This window comes from Heterocephalus glaber, unplaced genomic scaffold (assembly GCF_053883595.1).
Source record: "Heterocephalus glaber isolate CG9 unplaced genomic scaffold, H.glaber_assembly_v1.0 deba00001429, whole genome shotgun sequence".
NCBI lineage: Eukaryota > Metazoa > Chordata > Mammalia > Rodentia > Bathyergidae > Heterocephalus > Heterocephalus glaber.
The window spans coordinates 23,749,301-23,772,575 of record NW_028258294.1 but is presented as its reverse complement, the minus strand read 5'-3'; the positions used below and the strand labels follow the sequence as shown (position 1 = coordinate 23,772,575).

Genomic DNA, 23,275 nt, shown 5'->3' with positions numbered 1-23,275 from the left:
AGGACAAGAAACATCCTGGGAGCTGAAAACATCCTGGGAGGAACAAACATCTACTCAGTTCCTCGTTGTTCTTGGATTGTTACATCTTGTTTACAGGGATGTACTGAACTCTCTGCAAGTCATTTGCTACATTTGTTTCTCCTGATGTACTGAGTACTGAAAAAAAGGTGCGGTAAGGTAAACTGGGGGCTTTCGTCTTTGCCGCCCAGAGCAGCACTGATCAGACCCGAAGCTGAGCTTCTCCTCAGTCTCATTTTTCTACCTTTCCTGTAATTCGCCGTGTACTGCCGTGGCTCGCAGGAGACTAGGACTTAACTGCAGAGGTTCTAGTAACGTCTCCTTTCCCTGTTCCCTACAATGAAATAATGTCCTTTCGACAATATATCAAGTACGATACTGTATTACTCCAGTGTCTTATACTGTATCACTCAAACAATTTATACAACTTAAAGATGAAAAGATGAAAATATTAAAGGGAAAAAACTTTTTTCTTCCCCTCCTCTTTTTTTGGTGGAATTGGGATTGATAAAATCAGAGCCAGCTGGGGTATAGAGGTGTACCCCTGTAATCTCAGCGCTTAGAAGCCTGAAGCAGGAGGATCACTGCAAATTCAAGGCTAGCCTGGACTACAAAGTGAGTTCATGGACAGCCTGAACTACTACAGCCAGACTGTCTCAACAAAACAAAACAAAAACAGAGCCTTTGCACTGACCTGCATCCCCAATTCTCTTTTATTTTGAGACAGAGTCTTGATAAATTGCTTAATTGCCCAGGCTAGGCTTGAAACTGGGATCCTTCCTGCCTCAGCTTCCCAATGTGCAGAGATTTCAGGCATGTGACACCACGCCTAGGTTTCTTTTTCTTTTCTTTTTAATTCATTAAGTTTATCGATACAGTTAAGGTATACAATATGATGACATTCACCGTTGGGAATTTCTACCTTTACATGATAAATCTTGCCTTTTATTTTTGTTTTTTCATTTTTTTTTGGTACCAGGAATGAAACTCAGGACCTTGCACTTGTGAGACAGGCACGGTGCCACTGAACTAAATCCGTGGCCCTCTTGGTTCTTATCCCCTCCCCCCCAATCACCTGCCCTCCCTTCATCCCCTGTATCCCTCCCTATTTACAAAGACTTTGTTTTTGTTTTTTCCTTTTCTCATATTTATTCCTTTCCCCCTCCTCTTTGGGACTTTTCTTCCTATTTCAAATTATCTATTACACATTTTGATCCTTATTTATACTTTCAGTTTATCACACCAGAGAAACTTAAACAGTATGGCTTCAATGTGCATCTATTTAGCTATAAATATCTCTAGTTTCTCATTCTTTTTGTCTGAGTAGTACTCCATTTTGTTAAAAAAAAAAAAAAAAACCCTGTATCTTCTTTATCCAGTCTACAGTTGATGGGCAACTGGTCTGTTTTCAAGTTTTAGCTATTAGAAACTGTGCCGCTATAAACATGGGTACACATGTCTCGCTGGGGTATGTCAGTTTCATTTTCTTCTTAAAAAATGTTACCTTTCAAATATTTCAGCATGACACACAAATTTTCTTCAAGACAGTAATTCTTAGCTAGATACTAGAACAAAAGATGTTTTTGACTTTTTTTTTTTTTTTTTGGTACCAGGGATCGAACACAGGGCCTTGTGCTTGTGGGGCAGGCGGCCGCACCACTGAGCTAAATCCCTGACCAACAAAAGATTTTTTTTTTTTTTGGTACTGGGGATCGAACTCTGGTCCTTGTGCTTGCACAGCAGGCAGCGAAACCACTAAGCTAAATCCCTGGCCCCAAAAAAGACTTTTTTTCCAGTTAGCCTTTATAGCATAGCTATTTAGTACTACTCTGAAAGTACTGTTACTAGCTTAGCTTTATTAGTATTTCATAAATTTAAAAATTTTTTGATTGTTTATAAATTGTACTTAGTATGAGCAAATTCATCTTACCAATGAGTTGTGCTAGAGATCAAACCCAGGGCTCTGCACATGCTCATTTTTAAAACTAATATAAGTTACATTAAAATTCATTTTTTATTATCATATAGTAAATGGAATCATTTTCCATGTTTTCATATGTAACAGAATACCTTTAGTGACTAGTAAGAAAAAAAATCAAGTAAATAAAGCAAAATGTTTTCCTGTTTCAGAAAATAGTCAAATTTTCAGGTTATAAAAGGAGATTAAGGCAGACACCGGCAAGCAGCAGCGTGGACCAGAGTGACATGGCTGCAGGCAGACCCAGTCAAGGCCCCACCATGACCCCAGCACCTTGGGCATACAGGCCCAAGCCAAGGGGCCGCCTGGAAAAGGGCTGTACAGGAGTACAAGCAACAGCCAGTGGCTCACCCAATACCATCAGTAAGTACGTGGAGACCCCAAGCCAGAAGCCTTCCAAGACACCAGGGACTGGGGAGCACTACACTACCCGCAGCCAAAGGCGCTCCCACACAACAGGTACATAGGGGGGCAGGCTCTAGCCATAGGCACGCCAAGATACCATCCCAAGTGTGCCCAGGCGCCAGCCAGAAGCCCGCCCAGATAACAGGTCAGCTCAGGGGTCCAGAACGCCACCTTTCTGAACCCAGGAATCGGTGCACTAGTGAGCAGCAGAAAAAGGATGCCCTGTGGCTTGCTGAGAACTGAAGACCACCGAATGAGCAAGAAGTTGCCTCAACAAAGGCACAGCAGGCTGCATCTGTTCAAATGAGAAAACACATAAACAAGTCACAAAACTATACTTCCAGACCACCTAAGGCAACCCCAAAGGGAAGCCAGATGGAACAATCTGATACTCAACCACCTGGACTCCCTCAACTGGCAATTAAACAGGATCTGGAAAAAATGAAATCAGAAATAATAACAACAGAGATTGTGCCCATTGTCCAAGACATGATTAATGACTCTAGAGTGGAAACAGATAAAAAAATAGAAGAGCTGAGGAACATGATGGAATCCCAACATAGGAAACAAATGGAATATAAAGCAGACACCAACAGATTTCCAGATTAAAAACCCCATTGAGGGGCCAGGGATTTAGCTCAGTGGTGCTGCTGTCTGCTTTGCAAGCGCAAGGTCCCGAGTTCGATCCCCAGTACAAAAAAACCACAAAACTCCATTGAAAGTTTACACAGCAGAATGAGCCAATGTGAGGATAGAATTTCAGATATAGAAGATAGGATTGCAATTAGTGACCAGGAAAAGAAAAATTTCTTTAAAATTGTAAGGGACCATGAGAAATCAATCCAGCAGCTGGTAGACAATGCAAAGAAGAATAACAGATGACTGATTGGAGTCAATGAAGTTACAGGATAGAGTGTAGACAACGCAAAAAAACTGTTGACAGACGTAACGGCAGAAAACTTCCCAAGTAGGAAAAAAGAATTTGACATACAGGTAAGTGAGGCATACAGGACTCCAACTAGCCGTGATGAAAAAAAAATCTACACAAACATATAATAGTTAAGATTCCAGAAACCCAAGACAACGAACAAAATTCCACAAGGAGTTAGAGAAAAAGAAACAAATCACATACAAAGGAAAGCCCATCGGAATCACAGCAGACTTCTCAACACAAACCCTCAAGGCAAGGAGAGCTTGGAGTGACCTATTTCAAGCCCTATACAAAAAACAACCTCCAACCCAGATTGATGTACCCTGGAAAACTATCTTTCAAAATCAATGGAGAAATAAGATACTCTTATGACAAAGAGCACCTGAGGAACTTCATGAATACCAAATCACCACTCCAAAAAATTTTAACCAATATTCTAAGAAAAGACAAGGATCACAACCCCAGGTAGCCCAGCAGAATGAATCCATCAGGCATGACAAAAAATTAAATGCAAAGGGGGAGAATCCAACAAAAAGAAAAAGTCATGGCAAGGATAAGTCAATACATAGCAGTTATAACCATCAACATTAATGGTCTCAATTCACCAATCAAAAGAAATAGACTGGCAGAATGGGTCAAGAAGCACGATTCAACAATATGTTGCATACAAGAAACACACTTAATTCAAAATGAAACTCATAGGCTGAAAGTTAAAGGGTGGAAAACAATACTCCATGCAACAAGAACTCCCCAAAATAGCAGGAGTAGCTATCCTCTGCAGATCAAATGGATTTCAAACCAACACTGATTAAGAGAGACAAAGGACACTACATCCTTGTAAAGGGAACAATCCAAGTAGAGGAGATGACAATCATAAATATATATACACCAAACACTAGTGCACCCAACTATGTAAAATAAATACTAATGGACATGAAAAATCAAATAAGCACTAATATAAAAGTAGTGGGGGACCTCAATACTCCACTGTCACAAAGAGACAGATCAACTAGACAAAAAACAAAAAACAAAATACTAGAACTCAATCAAACTCTTGAGCAAATGAACTTAAACAGATGTTTACAGAGTGAGTGTTCTACCCCACAAAATCAGAATACACATTCTTTTCAGCTGCACACGGGTAATTCTCCAAAACAGACCACATACGTGCTCACAGAACATGTCTAAGTAAGTGCAAAGGAACTTAAGTTATCCCCTATATAATATCAGATCACAGTATGATCAAATTGGAGATCAATACCAAAAGAAACTACAAGAATTTCATAGACACATGGAAAGAGAACACACTTCTGAATAACCAATGGGTCACAGAGGAAGTTAAGAAAGAAATCAAACAGTTTCTACAATTAAATGACAATGTCAGTGCAACATATCAGAATCTATGGGACACAATGAAAGCAGTCTTACAAGGGAAAGTCAAAGCAATGAATACTCATATAAGGAAAACAGAGCAGGCTCAATTAAACAAACTCATGCTGCACCTCAAGCTTCTAGAAAAAGAAGAGCAGAACAAACCAAAAGCTCATACAAGGGAGGAAATTATAAAGAGCAGCGCAGAAATCAATGCAATGGAGACTAAGAGAATGATACAAAAAATTAATGAAGCCAAGAGTTGGTTCTTCGAAAGAATAAACAAAATTGACAAACCCTTAGCCAACCTTATCAAAAAAAGGAAAGAAAAGGAATGCAATTAGGAATGAAAAAAGTGAAATTACAATGAACCATGCAGAAATCCAGAGGATTATCAATACCTACTTCGAGAGCCTACATGCCAATAAGATGGAAAACACTGAAGAAATGGACAGATTCCTAGATACTTCTGAATTACCAAAGTTGAACAAAGACCGAAAAATTCTAAACAACTCAATATCAAACAATGAAATTGAAAATATAATTAAAAACTTACAAACTGAGAAAAGCCCAGTCCATGATGGCTTCACTGCTGAATTCTACAAGGCATTTAGAGAACTATTGCCACTACTGTTTAAACTCTTCAGTGAAACTGAAAGGGAAGCAACACTCCCAAATTCATTCCTGGAAGCAAGCATCACCTTAAACCCCAAAACAAAGACCCAACCGAAAAAGAGAATTATAGGCCAATCTCACTAATGAATATAGATGCAAAAATCCTTAATAAGATATTGGCAAATACAATGCAGAAGATCATCAAGAAGATCATACACCCTGATCAAGTGGCATTCATCCCAGGGATGCTGGGATGGTTCCACATATGCAAATCAATAAATGTAATACACTGTATTAACAGAGCCAAGGACAAAAACCATATGATCATCTCAATAGCTGCAGAAAAAGTGTTTAACAAAATCCAACACGCATTCATGATAAAAACCCTACAAAAAATTGGAATAGACAATCTCAACCTCAATCTAATAAAACCCATCTATGAAAAACCAACAGCCAATATCATACTAAATGGTCAAAAACTGAAATACTTCACACTAAAATCAGGAACAAGACAAGGATGCCCACTATCACCACTTCTGCTCAATACAGTTTTGGAAACATTAGCCACAGCAACTAGACAAGAGAAAGAAATAAAAGGAATAAAGATAAGAAATGAAGAAGTCAAATTGTCATTATTTGCAGACAACATGATACTCTATTTAGAAGACCCCAAGAACTCCCCTAAAAGTCTTCTACACTTAATAACCAAATTCAATAGAGTAGCTAGATACAAGGTCAACACACAAAAATCAATAGCTTTCCTGTACAGAAACAACAGACTCACTGAGAGAGAAATGGGGCAAACAATTCCTTTCACAATAGCTTCCAAAAAACTGAAATGCCTAGGAATCAACCTAACAAAATAAATCAAAGACCTCTTCTCTGAAAACTATAGCACTCTGAAAAAAGAGACTGAAGAGGGTATCAGAAAATGGAAAAACATCCCTTGCTCCTGGGCAGGAAGAGCCAACATAGTGAAAATGGCCATACTTCAAAACTGCTATATAGATTCAATGCAATCTCAATTGAAATTTCAGCAGCATACTTCACGGACCTTGAGAAAATAATCCAAAAATTCATTTGGAACAAGAGACCTAGAATAGCAAAAGTAATTCTAGGCAATAAAGAAAAGGTAGGGGGTATCACAATCCCCAACCTGAAACTATACTACAAAGCTACGGTTATAAAAAAACAGCATGGTACTGGCAAAGAAATAGATCTGAGGACCAGTGGAACAGATTAGAAGATGGAAAAACAACTCCAGACACACTCAGCCACCCATCTTCGACAAGGGAGCCAAACACTCTCACTGGAGGAAAGATAGCCTCTTTAATAAATGGTGCTGAAAAAACTGGGGTTCAACTTGGCAAAGATTAAAACTAGACTTGTATCTCTCACTATGCACTAAACTAAAATCAAAATAGATTAAAGATCTAAATATTAAAACAGAAACACTAAACTGGCTGGAAGAGAGATTAGGTAGAACTCTTGAAGACATTGGTGTAGGAAAAGGGTTTTATGAACAAAACCTCAGCTGCCTGTGAACTAGCACAAACAATCAACAAGGGGGACCTCTTCTAATTAAAAAGCTTCTGCACAGCAAAAGAAACCATCAACAGTGTGAAGAGACAACCTACAATGTGGGAAAAAAATTTTCACCTGCTGTTCCTCAGATAAAGGTCTACTATCTAGAATCTATAAAGAACTTTAAAAAATCAGACCTCCAAAATTTAAAGATCCAATCCAAAAATGGGCATCTGAAATGAACAGACATTTCTCAGACGAAGAAGTAGAAATAGCAAATAAACATATGAAAAAATGTTCAACATCACTGGTCATTCAAGAGATGCAAATGAAAACAATGCTGAGATTCCACTTCACCCCAGAAAGAATGGCTGCTATCAGGAAATCAACCAATAACAAATGCTGGTGGGGCTGTGGGGAAAGAGGAACCCTGCTCTACTGCTGGTGGGAGTGTAGACTGGTGCAACCACTGTGGAAGTCAGTATGGAGATACCTCAAAGAACTAGGACCGGAAGTCCCATTTGACCCAGTTGTTCCCCTGGTGGTTATCTTCCCCAAAGAATTAAAAGAATCATACCACAGTGATATATGTGCACCCATGTTCATAGCACCAGTTTGTAATAGCTAAAACTTAGAAATAGCCCAATTGCCCATCAACTAGAGACTGGATAAAGAAAATGTTATTTTCTATAAAATGGAGTATTACTCAGCCATAAAAAATGAGAAATTAGAGACATTTATAGCTAAGTGGATGCACATTGAGGCGATACTCTTAAGTGAAATAAATAGGACATACATGTGTAAATACTGAATAGTTTCTCTAGTGTGAGAAACAAAGTGTAAATCAGGACTAACAGGTATAATAGATAATGTGAAATAGGAAGAAAAGGGCCAAAGGGGAAGGGGAAGTGGGAGGGGTAGGGGAAAGGAAAGAAGCGAATGAAATTAATATGAGAAAATTTAAAAAATGGAAACAAAGTCTTTGTAAATAGGGAAGGGTGGAGGGGTTGAAAGGAGGGCAGAGGAATTGGGGAAAAAATAAGAACCAAGAGAGATTAGGTAAAGGTGCAAATTTCCAATGATGAATGTCATTATATGTATACCTAAAATGTACCAATAAATTAATTTTTAAAAATTAATAAATAAAAGATCAAAAAAAAAATTATATACCAAAGAGTTTCAATAGTAAAGGGCAGGAAGAGTCCTAATAACAACAACAAAAACAAACCTAACAGGAAAATAGGGTATCTTATAGGCTCAGTAAAGCAGTCCAAAACAATTTAAGTATTTAAAAAATACACCTTTACAAAAGCTTACCCTTTCTGCTTCAGAGGTAATTCAAGTTTAAATATGGTAGCATCATTAACAACAGCTTTATATGCCTGCAAAAAAATAATATGAAATGGAATGAGCATTATTTTAAACGTTTAAAATATATACATAAATTATTACACTTTCAAAAGTGTGTCAAAAATATGCATCAAGTATTTTGTTGTTGCTTTGCAGTGGTGGAGATCAAAGCCATGGCCTTGCACATGTTAAGCACGCACTCTACCCTTGAACAACATCTCTAGCCCAGACTTTATTTTTAATGTCATGATAGAATATATTTTCAAAGACTTTAGCATGCTCTTTGTCATGTTATAACTACCAATATTCTAACTGGGTCTCAATGTTGCCTAACAACCACAACATTGCAATCCCTATCTAAATCCCAATGGCATTCTTCATATTCAGTGTCTTATTCTCCTAGACAGTTTTTTTTTTTTTTCCTTGAAAGAGGCTCTCACTATGTAGTTTAGGCTACCCTTGAACTTACTATGTAGCCCAGGCTGGCCTCAAACTTTCAGCACTCCTCCTGTCTTAGCCCATCAAGTGCTGGGATACAGGTGCGTGGTGTGCCACCATGCAGGGCTCCTAGATAGTATCTTTGTACCATCTCCTTTCTCCTCAAACTTCTCTTTCCTTCCTGTGTATACTCTCAACAAACCATGTGCCTTACTATTTCACTGAGAAAACGGATGTAATCAGATTTACCTCTTGTCATCCCTACATCAATTTTCCACTCTCCATCATGTGAGCAGCCTTAGCATAAGCAGCATATTGTTTTTATTTTTTTATATTTTAAAACTTGTCTCTTGTCTCAGTCCACCCTCAGTTAAGGTCCCATTTCTTTCCAGTCCTTAAAGCTAAACTCCTAAAGAATTATCTAACTCACCATCTCCAATTTCTCTCCCACATCTTTTCATTATGTTTTTTCTTCATTTTTTTTTTTTTTTTTTTAAAGACAGGGTCTTGTTAGGTGATGTATTCCAGGCTGGCTTTGAACTCACTGTGTAGTCCAGACTGGCCTTGACCTTGCAGCAACCCTCCTGCCTCAGCCTCCTGAGTGCTAGGATTATAGGCATGTGCTACCACACCCAGTTCAATTTTTTTTTTTTAATTAGGACCTCTTCTAGTTAAGCTTTCAAATGACTGGTCCACTCAACTATTCATGTAAAAGTTACAGCCTCCATGTTGCCAAATATAATGGTTCACTCCCATTTCATTCAACTCATCAGCAACATTTCAAAACCTTTTTTCCACTTGTTTTCTAACACACCATACTCTCCTAGTCATTAGTCATTCTCTCTTCCCTCAAAAGATGGTTCCTCACTTTTCTAACAACTTAATATCGGAATTCTAGGTCATTCCTTGGATCTCTTCTCTTTTCCAAGTAAGTTATTTCTTTGATGACTGTAGGCAGTATCAGTGCTTTCCAGCTTCCTTGTTGGCCTTAAACTGTAGACTCAACATTTCCACATGAATGTTTAACATACACTTTAATGTTAACTTGTTCAAAACTTAGTTTCCAATGTCCTTACAACCACCTCCTCAAAACTTGTTTCAACCACAGATTTACCCACCATGATACACATAACCTTCCAAATGGTCAGAACCACTGAGTGTCATCCCTGATCTCAATCATATTCCACATGATTCATTAGCAAATCCAGTACAGTCTATTGTCATAATAGAATCAAGATCCCTGGCAATTCCTCTTCTGGGCATATATTCAAAGGAAATGAAATCACTACCTTGTAGAGATACTTGATCTCCCATATTCTCTGCAACCCTCTTCACAATAGCCAACAGATGAAAGCAACCAATCTAAGTGTCTACTGACAAATGAATAGAAAACTGGTGCAAATATATAATGGAATTTTATTCAGCCCTGAAAAGGATGCCTCACTATTTGCAACAACATGAATCAATGAACCTGGAGGATATCATGCTAAATCCTTGTTACGGCTTGTGTCTAGATATCTCCCCAAAGCCTCATGTGGTCATAGATGAGGCTTTTTCAGGGGTGCCTGGATCTAGAATGTATGCGATGCTGGCACTGACTCATGGTACATTGGTAGGCTCAAGGGCACTAGGATTAAGGGTGTGAGAGCCACCTGCCCTAAGTAGTATGGATAAGATAAAAGGGGCAGAAAGACATTGGTAAGGTCCCTTTTGCTTTGTTACTTTCTGCCTGCCATGAACTGTTCTATTCTGCCACATTATCACTCTGTCTTAGAGCCAGCTGATTATGCACTGAAACCTCTACAAACTGTGTGCTAAATGAACCTTTCCTCCCTTAAATTTGGATGTTGGGTATTTTGTCCCAGCAATGAGAAAAGGAACTAGGACAGTCCTCTCAAAGGAACCCTATGAAAGGACTGAGGATGGCAGAATTAAACTGTTTAGGATGAACTGTGAAGGGAGGCTAGGTGTCAAGGAAGTTCCAAGGAAAGTAGAGCGGGAACTAGATCTTAAAGAAGAATAAATAGGAACCCAATAATCAGTAATATTAAAAAAACAGAAGAATATTCTTGGGAAAAATGAAGAGAGTAACTTTCTAGCTAAATTCTAGTTCATAAAGGTAAGCAATGCCTAAAAATACAGCTGCTGTTCACTGAAGTAAAATTAGAGTTGCTTGGATTTTAGTTTGCAATTTCATAGCATAATGATGCAAATTGCTTAAAGTAAATTATAAGAATAACACTTGTAATACAAAATGTTAATACATAAGAACATATACCTTATCTCGTGCAGTAAGAAATCGTGGATCATCCTGAAAAGCTTCTTTGACGAGTTTACTAAATCTATTAAATAATGTAAGTAACTGCTCAACATATTTCTCAGAGTCCTGGAAACAAAATGTTTTACATTTAATTGAGTTTTTAAAAGGAAAATAATGACAGAAAAATATAATTTTAATAAAAACTATAGTTTTAAAGTTGGGGAAATTTTTTCTTAAAAAATAAAATTAAAAGGTATTCTAGTATTATTTTTTGCCATTTCAATCCCTAATCCTGCATTTAAAAAAAATTAACACACATCTATCAGCACTATTGAAGGAGACTTACAGTGGTAATAGTTTCAGCAGCTGCTACCATATCTGCCAGGCCAGCACTTATGATGTGTTCCTCCAAGTCTTTCAGCATTGGCTCTATCCCATTAGGAACTTTGTCCATCAATGAAAACATTAAATGTAACTCTGAAAAAAAAAGGACACACTCGTGCAATTATCAATTAGAATGAATTTTCTTTTATATCATGAACCAATGGAGAAATATTTATGTTAATAATATGCTCTGAGTACATTCAGTTTAAAAGTTATAGTAAGTAGGGCTTCCTGATCGATCTTCTAAGTTTGACAAAAATTACTTTTAAAAACAATCTAATTAAAAGTGATCACAAACTGTAAACTCCAACTCCATTTAATCTCCAATGAGATGAAATATTTTTTATTCTGAAAAGTACAATGCAGCTGTAGGTGGTACACACCTACAGTCCCAGCTACTCAAATAGCTGATGTAAGGAGATTACTTAAAGTCAGGAGTTCAAGACTAGCCTGGGGAATATAGCAAGACCCCATCTCAAGAATGAATGAATGAATGAAACTTATAATAAATATAAATCTACATTCATAAAGAATTTTTCGGCCAGGCATAGTGACAAATGCGTGTTAATCCCAGACCTTTGGGGGGCTCAAGGCAGGATTTTCAGTTTGAGCCCAGCCTGGGGAACTAACTTTTCAAACAAAAAAATTAAAAAGTGTGAAGTGGGTTCAATCTCAGTTTAAAAAAAAAAATCCTTCTGTAGGGTGTCCAACATAGATCAAACATAACTCTTACTTTGATTAGTATATAAAAATTCAAATAGTTTGCCTGGAATCCCAGTATTTGGGAGGCTGAAGGAGAATTATGAATTTGAGGCCAGGCTGGGGTATACAGCAAGGCTCTATCTAAAAGAATAAATAAATAAAATAGAATTTCAAATATTTCACTTATACTAACAAGCAGCTTGCTTTTCACTACACAATTACTCTAACAAATGCATGTGTAAGACAATGAGGTAACAGCAATTTATTAACTGATGTGCTTCAAAGATACTCTCTTGTGGGCCAGGAATTTAGCTCAATGGCACCGTACCTGCCTCGTAAGCACAAGGTCCTGCATTTGATCCCCAGTACAAAAAAAAAAAAAAATACTCTCTTGAAAGAAATTTAATGTTTTTATTAGATGTTTTACCTACTTTCAGTTTCATTTCGCTTGATCATGCCTTGGCACTCCGCTAAGATAGTCTCTTTGAATGATGTCACCAAGGCATTCACACAGCATTCCATGAGCTGAAATATATAAAAAAATTAGTCAAGACTACTTTGAGCTTTACAGCACAAATTTATTCTAACTCACAGAATAAAACTAAAATTTTCAGCAGACAAAATTAAGTGTACTGAAAGTAGATTTTACTTACCTTGTCTACAGGATAACTGAAGATGGGTACTATATACTAGTTTACCTAAGTATATTTCACTCTAAAGAAAAAGCTACAGAACTTAGGTTCTCTTTAGAAATTTTAAGTCTCCCAGGGAGAAAACAAAAACACTAAAACCAAATGAAAACAATCCAAACCATTAATTCTTCCTATCTGGAGAGAACCTATACTGGTATTAAACTCAAAAATTCTAAAAGTATGACTACATCCATTCAACAAACCATTACTGGATGCCCACTATGAGGGTATACCAAGAATAAGATATATGCTCTGTTCTGAAAGAGATCACTGTATAACTGAGGATAAGCAGGAAGAGAAGCCCAAACTGTTGATCTACAAGATGGTATCTAACTGAATCCTGAAAATTAAACACAAGTCCTAAAATGGAGTATTTTAGGAAGAATAAGAAGGGGTAGATAATAAGAAAAAGATAAGCAGTGGAAGAGAAGGCTAGGAAGAAGGCTAGAGTCTGATTATGAAAAAAAAATCAAAGTTTTGAACAAAGAATAAAAGTAATGCGATTCATTTCCTCTTCTTAAAGTACTGTTAAAAATCAGTGTAATGGCAGTAAGGCACAGGGTATAGAGTGGGTGGTATGGAGACTGGTAAAACAGGCTGTTGAAATACTTCAGGTAAGCTGCCAAGGGTCTAATGTCCTAGGAGGGCATCCTGAAATCTAAATGAGGCAGAAGATTTCTACATCATCCTTGATCTCAATGTTATGCAGTTATTTTCTCCTGCAAGGACCAAGTAAAATAGGTTGTGAGTATTGAAGCAAGGTACACTAAAACTGGTATTTCTCTTGTGAAAAAAAAAAATCTATCTTCATTCTGGGGAGCAATTGCTTTAAAAATTCTTTGTTAAAGATTCCTTTAATAAATGTTGATAATTGCTGAATTTAAATTTAACTAAGAGATTCATGATATTTTTTCTACTTTTAAAATATTTTAACATTTCCTTAAGAAGGTTTTTTTCCCAAGTCCCTATTGAAGAATTATACTAACAACTTTTTAATCCATGTATCTACTTCATTTTTGTCCTACGAAAAGAATAGATTCATAAAGTGGTTGAGAAATTCTTGCCTTACAAGGTGGGAAGTTCTGCCCCACTGTTGAAGAATCTCACTTTGTGCTAACTCTGGAGTATGCACAACTGGACCCTCCTACCTTCAGCATTGAAGCCAAACTGAGAACAGGTAAATCTAACTGCATATGACTAATGGAGAGCAAAGCAAAAGTGCATTCTAAATAAGCTTCAGGCCCCAATCATCTGATCTATTTTCTATTTCACTGAAAACTTTCACTTGATCATTAACCTATTCAACGGTAGTCCAAATTTGCAATTTGCAGAATCCAATATTCTACTTCAGTATGTTTCAGACTGTTTGCTGTGAAATAAGTTTTGTCTGTGACCATTTTCTTTTAATGACATAGAACAGAACAACAACAAAAAAAATAGAATGTATCACACATAACAGTGAATACTATTTCTCAAAATTTTTGTTTCAGATGTGTACAAATAAATGTAACCACAATACAAAATGTATTTCTTATAGTGGGTTACAATGAGGATTGAAAGGTGAGGCGGCTAAATTGACAAAATAATTGAAGAGAACTATCCAGAACTTGGTAACTGTTTCAATGAATGGTAATAGGTAAATAAGTGTTTGTGAAAACAGTTTCAAGCTTAGGAGGTTAAGCATGTAATTATAGTAACAAGTAACTTTCAATGGATGCTTAACTTGTACTGCATTATGAAAAACTGTATATATACATATATATAAAAACTATATATACACATATATATATAAAATCTCAACCAGCATGACAACTTTATGTATGAAATAGCTATTTAATTTGTCCAGGCACAGGCTAAGAGTGGCTAAATAACCTGCAAACATCTCATAATTAGTTCCTAAGAACCTGAGCTCTACTTAAAAGGTCATGTATGCAACTCTACAACCTCCAACTTTCCTTACCACATCAACAGAGCATGTGTGTACTTAATAATGACTACATTCTCAGAAGTGAATTCAGTGTTTTATGGAATAGAGAAGTATAAAACATGGTTCATACCCTATATGATTCTACAATCCAGTTGGAAACATGTAATTATACATCTAAAAACATGCTTCATCTGTACAGAGATATACGGAAAAAGGCTGAATTCACTAATAAGCAAAGAAATAGAAAGAAATGCACCATTACGACACTAAAACTTCACAAGGATAGACTATGCACTGTTCACAGGTACATTATCATGACCTCAGCAATATTTGGTGCTTCATAAATAACACAGCAAAGAAGTCTATAATTTCCTACTAAATCTAGTTTGAAAACAGTAGGTGGTGTGAGGATTCAAGCAAGGGAAAACTGATGAATGCTAGAGAATCTAGGCTACTTTATTAGAAGTGTGCTTATAAAGATATTTGTAAGAATTTGGATAGGTGAAAGAAAAATTATTACTAACATGAATCCAAGAAAAAATGACTATAGGGCCAGGCATGGTAGTGCACGCCTGTAATGCCAGCATTTGGGAGGCTGAGGCAGGAGGATCACTGCATGTTTGAGGCTAGCCTGACCTACATAGCAAGAACTTGTTTAAAAAAAAAAAGAATATAGTAAGTTGTATCAAGAAGGAAACATTCTTTATTGGAGTCAAATGCCTCTTCAGGCGTAATGGTGCACACCTGCATGTAATGCCAGCACTTGGGAGGATGAAGCAGGAGGATCATTGTGAGTTCAAGGCCAGGCTGGGCTACATGGTGAGTTCAATGCCAGTCTCAACTACACAGTGAGACTCTGTCTCAAAAAAATGAAAAAGCCTCTTGCTGGGCAGTAGTCTGTTAGAAAAATAGATTAGGACTAAATTCTGAAGGGTCTTAAAAATCAAGAATGTGAAATAATGATACTTTTGGCCTTGCACTCTCTTTCTCTCTCTTCCTCCCCCCCCCCCCCCCACCGTACTGGGGATCATACCCAGGGATTCATGCATGCTAGGCAAATACTCTATCACTGAGGTACTGTAACAGGTTCTCTGCTAAATTGCCCAGGCTGGCTCTGAACTCATGATCCTTCTGCCTCAGCCTCCCAAATAGCTGGGATTAACAGGCACAAACCACCATATCCAGCTGACACTGTTTTTTTAAATGAGGGTATATTAATTATACAGAATAATGGGTTTCATATGGACATACAATGTACTCTGGTTTTTAAAGTAAAAAAGTGTGCAATTAAAATGTTTATGCAGAATTAGCCTAAATGCAACATAAATACAAATGTTCAATAAGAATATATACATCCTCATTAATAGTTTTATTTTTAAATTTAAATTATTAAAATTAATTAATTTTGTGATACTGGAGATTGAACCAAGGCCTTCACACTGAGCTAAGCTGATCCCCAGTCCTGTTTTTCCGAGACAGGATCTTGCTAAATTCCTAAATTGCCCAGGCTGGGCTGGAATTTGTAATCCTACTTTGTCACTCTCCCAGAGTACTAGGATTACAGGGCTGCATTACCAAGCCTGGCTCAATAATAATTTCTATATGGACATAAAATCTTTGATACTGAGACATCAACAAAAATGACTGACAAAATATAGATTAGCAGAGATATAAATAAACAGGTACAGTGTTAATGGGAAAAAGAATTATAAAATTTCTGGAAGTTTTGGTATTATGTAACTACTTATAAATCACATATACCCTTTGCTTCAGCAATGAAAATTTCCATAAGATTCCATTCCAAGAAAATGCCAAGTATAAGTAAAGATGTATGCATAAGGATATTAAAAAGAAATAGGCATATAAAGATGCCATAGGGAGCAACACTTATAAAAAACTATAAACAATGCAAATGGCCATCTGATGACTAGTTAGAACTGGATGTGGTAGTGTATGCCTTAATCCCAGCACTCAGCAAGGTGAGGCAGGAGGACTGCCACAAGTTCGAGATCAAGCTGGATTACATAGTGAGTTCAAGGCTATCCTGAACTAAAAAGTGAGAAAAGAAACAACAAAAGACTATATTACAGTGCATATATATATATATATATATATATATATATGCATGCTATAATATAAAACTGTGTGGAGTAAAAGTGTGCAATGTCATAAATTTCTTCTAAAATGCACAGGAAGGGAAGAAGGGAAACAATTAGGGAAGGAAGGAAAAAAAAAAAAGAAGAGAAAAAGGATGGACCAAGCCAGTATGACAAAATAATTATTGAATGTGGAGGCTTGGTATGGTGAGTGTGACTCACTATACTATTTTCTCTACTGTGTAATTATTGAAAATGGTTCACAATAAAGCTTAAAAAAAATAAGGATAATTATGGTGTAAATTCCTGTATACTAAAAAAACCTTCTGGAAACTATTTTATGTAGGCAAAAAGAAAAAAGAGAGACTGCTAGATAAAGCTCTCTCTTTATCAAATGACTCTGGTCCAAATAAGAGGGTCAGTTCCTTGAGTATAGAGAGCCTGTTAATCCTCTTTTGTTATTTTATCTCCATCATTTACCAAAATACTATATACATAGTTGATCCTAAATATATACTTCTTATTGAAAAACACATCTTGAATGGAAAGGATAGTGATAAACCATCTCTCTCACCTTGTATTCCCTTTCTGTCTCCTTTTGCTAGCTTCCATGAAGAAAAAAACTTTTTGTCATATGCCATCAACTCCTGCATTTGTTTGCCTGAGATGAGCACAACTTCTAAATCCATAGCAATCTCTCCCCAGAGGTCTGCAAGGTGAAACACTTTATCAATGTGCTTGATGTTTTACCCTCTGCTATAGCAAGACTGTATACTCATCAAAAATAAGGCCTGCCATAAAACACAGCAGGCATTTAATAGTACTTGTTGAATAAATGAATTCACAAGTCTATGAAGATGAAAGGTGAGATAGGCTGTGTGATGTAACAGAATCTTCTTTTAATGGTATTACATTTGCACAATTAATTTTACTTCACTGAAATTCAGTAAAAAGTAACAAGAAGAGTTCTGATTATCAGTTATACAAGGGTGTTTAAGTAATAATGTGCTTTGCCTCAGCTATATAATTGAGCTAAAAATTATCTTAGGCTTGTCTATTTTAAGACTCTACAATCATTAGGCCCTTAACCATACAAAAATATCTGTTCTACATTCAAGAATTAATTTAGTATATGTGTGGCAGGCTATTCACAAAATTAATTTTTCTTGGCCTCTTCAATTTGGTAAAGATTCTTTTTCTACCACTGTAACAGGTGGTACTTGCTTAATTTCTAAACTATTCATACAAGTAACCCTTTATAAAGAGCAATGTAATCTGACTCTTCTTGACTTTTTTGGATACTACCTTTATCATATTAAAATACTGAAGGTTAACAAATATTTTAATTACGTATTTATATACTGTGACCTAGTTGCTTCTCCAGTTTTTAAAGTCAGTTTTGCATAGACCTTAAAATGGTTTCCAGTCTTAGGACTAGTAAACAATTTTCTCAAAATCAAACCCTTATCAATTAAAGCTATCACATTAGGCATGTGCTAAATATTTAATATATAATATTTTCTTTAATTCTGAAAACACAAATGAGTATTATTCCATTTTATAGTTAGTGGAACAGGAAAATAAAACGGTTGAGTAACTTGCCAAAGTGAAACAGTTGTAAAATAACAACAGTGGAACTCAATCTTCCATCAGATTCCAACACATGTGCTCCTAACCACTACATTACAGTGCTTTCCCTATCAGCGCCCTGGTCACTTTGAAGAATTGTACTACCTTCACTTTTTCATCGTACTACTGTAAAAAAAATCCACATTATTCTAGTGTCACCCTAAAGATGAGGCATCAAGTCCACCTTATTCCCAACTAGCCTAAGGTCTGGTGCTCTGGAGTATAATAAATACTAACTGAATGCCCTTAAGAAATACCAAGATGTGTAGGACTAACACCCACTGCCAAGTTTTAAAAATAATTTTGGTTTTTATCATTTTCTGTTTCTGCAGTTATGTCACGTTTTGCTGTCAATATGACTGCTTAGCACCATAGCTCATTTTATTAATACACAGCTGCTCATTTGCTACAGAGTAACCCTGTGATAATCAAGCTTATCAAAACTGTATGTAAAATTGGATGTGAGTAGAGACCAAGTAGCTCTTAAGTGCAAGTGTAACAGTGGGGATTCCAGACTTCTAACATAATACTTAGCTGCTCAGAACTCTTAGACTGACTTACTTTCTTGATTCTCCACTGAATAGTAAATAGCTAGAATCACTAAGAGGATTTTTCTCTGGATAAGACATGTACTGCTATATGTATTATACATGCGCACTGGCACTCAAGCTTAAACACATGTGCTGAGAAAGCCTTACACACATAGCATTTGATCCATGTTTGGGCACAAGAGACAAGCTGGACCAATTAGAGCTAGACTAATTAAAGTCAGCAGGGGGAGGGGGTACCTCAGTAATAGAACACTTGCCTAGCATGTGTGGGGCCTTGGCTTTAATGCCCAGAACAGACAGATAGATAGATAGATAGATAGATAGATAGATAGATAGATAGACAGACAGACAGACAGACAGACAGATAGAAAGGAAGGAAGGAAGGAAAGAAGGAAGGAAGGAAGAAAGAAGGAAGGAAGGAACAAACTAGTCAGAGAAGACTTATTGTTTCTCAGGTCACAAATTGGAAGGATGGGATGGCAGCTTTCATGGTCCCAACTTCAATAAAAAGCCTATCCCCTGGGGATTTAGCTCAGTGGTTCTACTGCCTGCCTCGTAAGCGCAAGGACCTGAGTTCAATCCCAGGTACCAAAAACAAAACAAAACAAAAATCCTATCAACTGGAGCCAGGGATTTAGCTCAGTGGTTCCGCCGCCTGCCCTGCAAGCACAAGGACCCGAGTTCGATCCCTGTACCAAAAAAAAAGCAACAAAAAACCCAGCCTATCAACTGTATGAGATGATGAAGCAGACCAGTGAGTAAGATTTATTTAGAAAGTCACAGCAGAGTTCAAAGTTTCTGAATCCAGACTTCCTTCCTTCTGGTCTAACCTCAGCCATAGCCACCTTTTTTGTTTGAGATAAGTTTTTGTCACTTGCAACTAAGTGCTAATTATATACCTGCATGTACTCTAGATAAGATCAAATTCTGTCTCTTCGTTATATACTCCACAGTGTCTAAGATCATCCTTAAGAATTCATAGCCAAGAATTAAGACTTAAATTAAACCCTATTATTACCTGTGGATTCAGGGCAAACTCCTGTACATTTCCCAATTTAAGTTTTCTTGGTTACAAAATAAGAACAATAATAGCACCTACAAAATACATGTTCCTTCAAAATATATCCTAAATCCATCCACCTCCACAGCCATCAACACCTTCCACCTAGCTTATCAGTGTATAATTTAAATAATGCATAGCTGCCCAAAATTTGTAATTCATGAAAATCAGATCCCTTCCCTGAACAATTCCTCATTGCTCCTGCTTTCCTCTTTATCCTTTTCTTTAAAATTTTTATTATTTGGAGGGGTAGTTTTTTGTTTTGTTTTTTTTTTTGGTACCAGGGATCGAACTTCGGTCCTTGTGCTTGCGAGGCAGGCAGCAGAACCACTGAGCTAAATCCCCAGCCCAGGAGGGGTAATTTTGAGACAGGATCTCTCTATGTAGTTCAGGTTGACCTCAAACTATGTAGCCCAGGATGGCCTCAAATTCACAATGATCCTCCTGCCTCAGCCTCCCCAGTGCTGAAATTACAGGTGTGTGCCACCACCCTGCTTCCTTTTTATCCTTATCTTGTACCACTCTCCTCCCCTCATCTCCAGTGCTCTAGCCATACTATCTACCTTTCTCCAGTCCTAAAGCCTTCATACTAGCTTTCTCTCTGCCTGGAATGCTTTTGACTCAGATCTTGTCTCAGATCTTTAAGAGGCTACTCTGCATGAGTCAGGTCTTAGCTCTAACATCACCACCTAATCATTCCCCAGAGTATTTCTTGATAAAGAATCATTTTTCAGGCCAGGTGCAGTGGTGCACACTTGTAATCCTATCTACTACAGAGATGGAAGCAAATTCAAGGTCAGCCTGGGCAACTTGGCAAGACCCTGTCTCAAAATAAAAATTTTTAAAGAGGGTTGGGGATGTAGCTTGGTGGTAGAGTGCTTGCCTAGTGCAAGACCCTGACTTCAATTCCCTGTATAAGAAAGGAGGGAGGGAGAGAGGGAGGAGTAAAAAAGGAAAGAACTGAATCAGTTATCACTTGTTTTCTTACCCTACTCAATTAGGTAAGCTGTATAAGGGCAAAGACACTGTTTGCTGTTATAACCCCCTCTGGCACTGTGTCAATGAGGACTAAATACACATTTACTGAGTGGGTACTCAATAAATATAGGTCAAAGGAGTTAATGAAAAAAATGGAGGTCAATGAATATTAAGTGTTAAAATATTACATAAAGAATAACTGGAGCCTGGCAATCAATGGATAGATAACACTATCTATCCATCCACCACACACACACACAAATGAGAGAGACAAGAGACAGAGCGAGAGAGAAGATAAAGAAACCAGAGAAAAGAGAAATGAAAAAAAAGAGCAAAGAAATTGTGAGAAGCCAGGTGTAGTGGGGCACTTGGGAGGCTGAGGCAGTGGGATCACCTCACTGGAGGCCAGCCTGGGATTCACAGTGAGTTTAAGGACAGCCTGAACTAGATAGTAAAACCCTATCTTCAAAAAAAAAGTTGTAAGAGAAAAATGCTTGAGAGTAACTTATTTTCTATATGATATGTCAAAATCCTTTCAGAGTATAAATTTTATCCATTAAAAATGGGATTTGGGGTCGGGGATTTAGCTCAGTGGCCCATGACTGCCTCGCAAGTGTAAGGTCCTGAGTTCAATCCCTGGTTACCCCCCCCCCCAAAAGGGATTTTGCAGCACAGCAGTACTCCACTGAAGCATTCCTAGGCAAACAAATGCAACCTGAGAACATAAAGCTATGTGAAATAAGTCAGACCCACAAGCTCAAATATCACATGGTTTCTCTTATATGAGAAACTCAAGGGCCGGGGATTTAGCTCAGTGGTTTTGCCTCCTGCTACACAAGCGCAAGGACCCGAGTTTGATCCCCGGTACCAAAAAAAAAAGAAACTCAAAATACAGATATATGAATAAAGAGCAAAATAGAAGACAGATAAATAGGACACAGGGAAAAGTCCAAATAATTCCCCAAATTATTCCTTTTCAAAACTATTTTAATATATATGCTAATTTGTTTCATTTACATTACTTTTCTTAGATCTCTGAAAAGAAAGTTTTGTTTCTATTTTTTTTTGAGTTTTCATATTCTTTTTATTTGAGACCCCCCCACACCTGATTTAGCTTTTATACAGAATGAACAATTATAGGATGAATGAGAATAAAAGTATTATTGAAATACCACAGGGGTCATCAAAAATGGCATTTGAAAACAAATTTATGATGCTCAACACTAGCAGACAGATGATTTAAGGAAAAAAGTAAACAAAAGTGAGGCTATCACAGGAAAGCCAACACATTAAACTTTGTGAAAGACTACATATCACATATTAGTGGTCTCACCAATAATGTAACTCCATCTGCCGTCAACATTTTCAAAAATGAAATTATATACCTATATATAATATATAATACAAATATTTTGCTTTTAGTCTATTTTATAATGCACATTCATTCACACAATGGCAGACTAAAATGTATAAACATTCTTTTATGATAGGCCAGAACATCTATTATCCATCTATTATCCCAACAATACAAAAAGAAAACAGATGCAAATTAGTATTAAAGGACTTCCTTTACCTAAAATTACAAAACTAAATAAGGTATAGATATTTAAATCCTTTTATTTCCATTCCATCCTTTGGCTGAACTTTATTAATATAATATCTGCTCTTGTTAATCCTCCTTTTGTGAAAGGCATCATGACCCCGTCTCTCAAGCCCAACCTCCTCTTCCTCCTTTACCAGCCCCCCACCTCTACTCATGAACTGTTAATGACACATCTTCCTGTATTTCTCTGGAATTAATCTCTTCGTAATTACAGTTCCCTTTTGCAATTCCACTTTTTCATAAGTGTGGAATGTGAGATTTCAACTGCTCTGTCACAGTTTTTTCTTCTTCAGTCAGTGACGACAGCTCGCCTGCTGAATCAGGATGATTAATCTTGGTTTCATATTCCAGCCTGTACTGAATGTAATCCAGATCAGAGTCAGCTTTCTGGAATATGAGTTCCAGCTTATTGAGCTCCGCCTCCATGTTGAATAGTTGACATTCCTCCAGTTTTGTTTCTATTTGTTTCTTCTTTGTAAAACAGAGTCTTGTTTGTCTATGACTTGTATTCTGAGTAACATTTTGGCCATTCTTTTAAAATTACGATACACTACTGTTTTTCTCTAATAATTTTGTTATGAAATTTTATTTTTTCATAGAAGAGTGCTTTTTTTATATTCTTTATTATTAGTAACTTTTATTACATTAAAATTTTTTTAAAATTTAAATGGGACTTTGTAGCTAGGCATGGGGGTGCACTTGGGCAGGCTAAGGCAGGACATTCTTAACTTCAACCCCAGTCTGGATAACTTAGTGACATAGT

General features: G+C 36.9%; 1 protein-coding gene across 1 annotated transcript in view; it reads right to left on the bottom strand.

Moving 5' to 3' along the window:
- Cul5 (cullin 5) overlaps window positions 1-23,275 on the bottom strand; it is a 97,715-nt gene that overhangs the window by 30,347 nt on the left and 44,093 nt on the right. The window contains exons 8-11 of the mRNA XM_004856511.4: window positions 12,408-12,501; window positions 11,237-11,367; window positions 10,909-11,016; window positions 8,160-8,224 (exon numbers count right to left, since the gene is read on the bottom strand). Of these exons, the coding sequence (XP_004856568.4) occupies window positions 8,160-8,224; window positions 10,909-11,016; window positions 11,237-11,367; window positions 12,408-12,501 (398 nt within the window). The remainder of the gene's footprint in view (window positions 1-8,159; window positions 8,225-10,908; window positions 11,017-11,236; window positions 11,368-12,407; window positions 12,502-23,275) is intronic.